The following is a 5,184-nucleotide window of genomic DNA, read 5'->3' as shown; positions in this document are numbered from 1 at the left end:
CGTGCGCCTTTTCGCGCAATGAGACGTAATTCACGCTTCCGTTCCGAGGCAATATAAATTTAGCTTTATGTAATATACTGTGAGTCTATTTTATGCCACGGCCACACTTAGGTTTAATGACATTAATTTTCGTATTAATCGAGACTATTTCTATAGACTTGGTATCGATTAATGCGATAATTATGCCTTAAAACCTTAGTGTGGCCACCGCATTAGTGTTAGTAGTAGACGCCTTGAAATGTACGCATTTTTTTTTGTAATAGAAAGCTAAGAATGTCTGAAAAAATTATTCTACACTACATAAAGGTATCATCTGTGATTCTCAAACTAGTGTTCACTACCTAATTTCGGTGTCAATTTTTATTATTTAGGTATTCGATTTTTTATCGTGCAATATTGTTCAATATTCGAGTATTGTATCGTGAAAAATTATTTAATAATTACACGATGATATAATTAATATTTAAATAATAAAACTTGCCACGGAAATTAAGTAGTGAACACTAGTCCGAGAGTGACCTTTTTAACTTTATATATAAAAATATTATTTTACTCTCTATTAATTGAAAAGGGCCATTAATGTGTTAAACTCTGAAATGCAAATCCGAAATATATAGATATTCGATATAAATTTCGCAAATGTTGCAGTTTACCTGCAAAAAAATCAACCCACCTGTCTAGCTTCAACATTTTTAAAATTTGCATCAGCAGTGATCAAATAGTTGCAACCCATTACTTCGTCCTTCGTTTCATTGTAAGGTTCATTGCTGCATCGTCGAGGAAGAAAATACCATTTCTCGTGTATGGGCGACCAGGCACCACTTTCGTGGATGGTGTAGCCTGGCCATTTGATGCCGATAGCATTTCGAAGTATTTTGAACTGGTTCACCCAGTTCAAGTGCTGTACCTGGAATATCAATATTTTTTTGTAAATATTTACTTGTTTAATTTTGTTATACAATACTTTAAATGTTGGTTTTAACATTTGCGTATTTTACAGGGAAGGAAAATGTTAATCATAACAAAATGTACGTATTTGGTATTCTCTTGAAAATAGTTTAAACTGAGATCAATCTGTCGCTTCTTATCGCTTGCCGCAAGTGGTGTTAGGAAAGTAGATTTTTCTCTTTGTTTCATTACTACGATTCCAGCGGTCTTACGGATTACATTGTGGGCGCTGGACGCAGAGGTCTTCGGAATGAACTTTTCTAAATTTGTAATATCTGATTGTTTGGAAAGTGCCCCAGAATTCCGTTGCTCTGGTTCAGGAAACTCCCTAGTTTGAGACAATATATCTCAAAGATAATTAATAGTGAAGTGTTATATGTACATAGTTTTGTTAGATTCAATGTACCCAAGTACTTAACGAAGACAAAGTCACATTCTTATCTATTATCTTATTTATGTACAACTATATTTGTGAACTCACAAGATATAATTTCTAATGGCGTATTATGTATACTTGTTACTGACAACAACAATCTCTACATACTAGTGATGTTTTTTAGATACATGTTATTATGATAAAAAATATGAATCGTCAAGAAGTTGCAAACATATATTATTTACTGTGCATTGTTTTCATACATTTTTAAATTGTGCTTTGTGGAGACTTTTCCAGTGATTTATAACACATACAAGTGACATCTCCTCTACCATATCATTTTGCCTATTACTCTTTTGCTCCTGTAAATGTTAAAAATGGTACCTAACGCGGAAGCATTTATTAAAATAATATACATGTATATTAATTAGAGCCTGAAGATTCTGCTTATAAAGCACATAAAACTTACTTCTCCATGGAAATTAACTGCTTTAACCCACATAGGGTCATACGTTTGAAATTCACCTCTAGCTGTTGTCCACTCTTTGCCCATAGATCCAATATATAGAATTTCATCCTTAACTGTTGCCCATTCAGATTTAAAGCCTTTCTCCGTTTGGCCATTTCCATCAGCTAGCACTAGCCATGGTATGACATGGTTGTTCACTATTTCAAACACCTGTAAATATTGATTGGATTAGTGATTTCCGACAGCCTTAACATTAACTGAAAACTGATAAGAAAAATATAGGTGAAAAATATAGAAATATGCATCGCGTTGTATAAGTAGAAATGATTATTCACTATTATTCTTAGGGTGGCTTCATGCAAGGCATATGCAGCCCCTCATCACTGCGACCATCAACTGATCTATTGTGATCACCACTAATTGCAGTTCAGAGCCAAGGCATTAAAGAACTGGAGGACTTTCTTGGCTCTGACAGATTTTATGTCTTCTGGTTGTGGCAAGTGCATTCCCAGTATGGAGCTTCGTACACCCATCAGAGGGTAACATTGGGTGAGAAGAACAGGAGTTTCATCCATCTCATGGCAGAATCTACACTCTCCATTCTCTCTCTGCCCAATATTTGACATGTGTTTGTTCTAGCCACAACATTCTTTAAGACTAGTGAGAATGCCGAGGCCATTCCTGTCCAATGACAGACCTTCTCCACAGTGTTTGGCAAGGCTATCAGGGCTTTTGAATGGTGAAGACCCTTGTTTTGTGGCTACACTTGTCGGAAGACGTGTATGCTCTCGTTCCGCAGAGTGAGCTTCGCCAGGCTGTATGTTATCCTTATTAGTAAGGGTTGGGGTCCAATAAAAGTTTCTCCAGCACCAGTCTTTGTCAGTTCATCTGCTGCCTCATTACAATAGTTGGTTTGTAAGAAATCATCCCTTTGAAAGTGTGTGAATTGAATGAGCATAAGAAAGTGTGTAAAAATTTTAATAAGGCACTAATCTATCAGTAATTTAAGAAAATAATTTAACAAAACTACTACTAAAAACTAGTACACAAATACTATATGCAAATGTAATATTTTTGTAGATCTGACTGGCCCTCTGTGGGAACTGAGTAAGCACACATTAGGTTACTTATCTTTTGTTTTATATTAGTTATGGTTGTTTTTACAAATATAAAGGTTTCGGCAATTGTTTTAGAACTTCTACTAAATTATAAATATTCTTCAGAGAAAGCTAACTCAATGCACACACACACAAGAACTTAATGAAAATATATCATACATTGAGAGCAACCTTCTGCTTAGTGTGCACTTCTATAATAGTATAATTTGATGGCGCCCTTCATTGACTTACAAATAAATGGACGACGGGTCTAATACAAAAACCACGAAAAAAATGTCCCAAGTCAACCTATTCGAAATTTAAATTGTAATGTCATCGCAGTATCGCGCTGTCAGTAGAACAAATGAAGACTAAAGCGGAGTATAGCGCTCTGTATACGATTTTAGCGCCTTACAAGTGCGGACACTTTTTAGCGCAGACCCGACGTCCATATAATTGTAAGTCAATGGCGCCCTTAGTGAAATTGTTTTGCCACACACCACAAATTTGAATATGAAATATCTAGGGTTTCATCTGAACCATAAACAAGTCTGGTCAGACCATATTAAGCGAAAGTATCTACAGATTATCACTTATAGATTTGAAGGCTTTCGTGGTTATTCACTAAATGATTATAACTTATTTCAGGCTTCTTACCATGGTATGACTTCTTTTTATTTTCCCGATATTTCTCGATATGTATTTTGCTTTTAAAATTCTACATGTGAAATAGGACACCTATAGTAAATACTGGTATTGGGAGAACTCATAATATTAACAGTGATGACAAGGTAGTTTTTAAAATATTACTTGTAGTAAATCTAGGTTGTTGTCAAAACTTACAATTGTACTTACAAGTGTCCATGACAGAATAACAGCGAGGGCTTGTAATTATATTCATCAGAGGCTGAGTCATGGACCCTTTTGACATGCTTTTTTTATTTCTTATGCTTCTTCATTTTCATTGAATTTATTTTTATTAATTTTTTTGTTTGAAATTTAAGCATGCCAATTAGAGCACATTTTATTTATTTTATTTTTTAATTAAAATAGCTACAAGACTTGGGATTTAAGCACTATCAGCACAACTAGTCTCATGGGGGTAAACCATTTCTAGTAAATTTCGGCTCTCTAGCCTACTAAATATCTTCCACTCTGCCATGCTTACAATAAGAACAGTAAGTCTATATGTATTTCGTACATACTTACTGTTAATATTGTAAGCACAGCAGAACTTTTAGATATATACCTGCAGGTAATGTAACTTTAACTGTTTATGTTATACTCACCATGCCAGTTCTATCATCAAATGTAAGTAATCTTCCATCATACACAAGTAACTCTGACAATTCCATGCCTCGTCCTTTATGAGAATATGTAGACGATAACACAGTGGCTGGTTGAGTCTCCCATGTAACTGTTACGTAACTCAGCTCCTTGTTATAAGTCAGGTACCCCTTCTTTAAGAAACTATAGTAAGTATGTGCCTTTCCATTGCTTTTTGAATTAGTGTCCAGGTCTGCCACTATACCTATCTTATACGTTAACATGTCACCAGATCTCATAGGTGATGAGAGGGGATAAGTCGTGTTATATGGGCGCACTAAGGGTGTCCATTTATACGACGTGTTGGTTTGGCCTAGGGTCCACCAATTATAATAAAATAGTACTAATAGAAATATACCAATTAAAGTGATTAGTAACACAAACTGTGGTTGTATCCTCACTGCGTTGCCAACCCTGTAGGTCGCTGGGGTCCGTAGCGCTTTGCGCCAATCTCTCAGAGTACCTTTCATATTACGGTCGTCATATTCATGATAGTCATACATAACGCAGGTTTATTTCATAATTTGTTCCATCTAACAATCAAGTGGAACTGACTAGTAACATATACATCAAGCACACGTGTTATTATAACAAGAAATATTGAAATTATGTACAGTATGGATGGCACTCCAATTTATATTAAATTTTCAATGAATTGCAAGTTCCCTGTTGCACTAGAAAATGTGTATGGATGCTAGGTATTAAGAATAACGACAAGAAGTGAAAAATATTGTTCATTTTTGGAGATACAAATCAATTTTTTTTATTTATTTCACAGGATTTATAAGTAAAGTTGACACATTTTTGACACATCACTCATGTGTGAATGGTTGATGACCTGGCGAGAAAGACAAAGAAACACTGTTTGCCTTAGTATAGCGTTTTCTTTGTCTTGCATTATATTTGTACCTATTATGAAAAATTACAAGGGATATGTTCGTTTCGTTAACTAATTTTGTGCACAAATA

At 34.9% G+C, this 5,184-nt stretch overlaps 1 protein-coding gene across 1 annotated transcript; it reads right to left on the bottom strand.

Annotated features, from left to right (window-relative positions):
* Window positions 1–611: 611 nt before the first annotated feature.
* LOC113233761 (soluble calcium-activated nucleotidase 1) lies at window positions 612–4,910 on the bottom strand. Its single transcript, XM_026468951.1, has 3 exons — window positions 4,180–4,910; window positions 1,794–2,003; window positions 612–907 (listed from the first exon to the last, which is right to left on the bottom strand). The coding sequence occupies exons 1-3, from the start codon at window positions 4,717–4,719 to the stop codon at window positions 665–667; spliced, it is 993 nt and encodes a 330-aa protein (XP_026324736.1). The 5' UTR covers window positions 4,720–4,910; the 3' UTR covers window positions 612–664.
* Window positions 4,911–5,184: the final 274 nt, after the last annotated feature.

Source organism: Hyposmocoma kahamanoa, unplaced genomic scaffold (assembly GCF_003589595.1).
Source record: "Hyposmocoma kahamanoa isolate Upper Pololo Valley unplaced genomic scaffold, ASM358959v1 80, whole genome shotgun sequence".
Lineage (NCBI taxonomy): Eukaryota > Metazoa > Arthropoda > Insecta > Lepidoptera > Cosmopterigidae > Hyposmocoma > Hyposmocoma kahamanoa.
The sequence above is the reverse complement of the archived record's forward strand: the minus strand, read 5'-3'. Positions and strand labels throughout refer to the sequence as shown.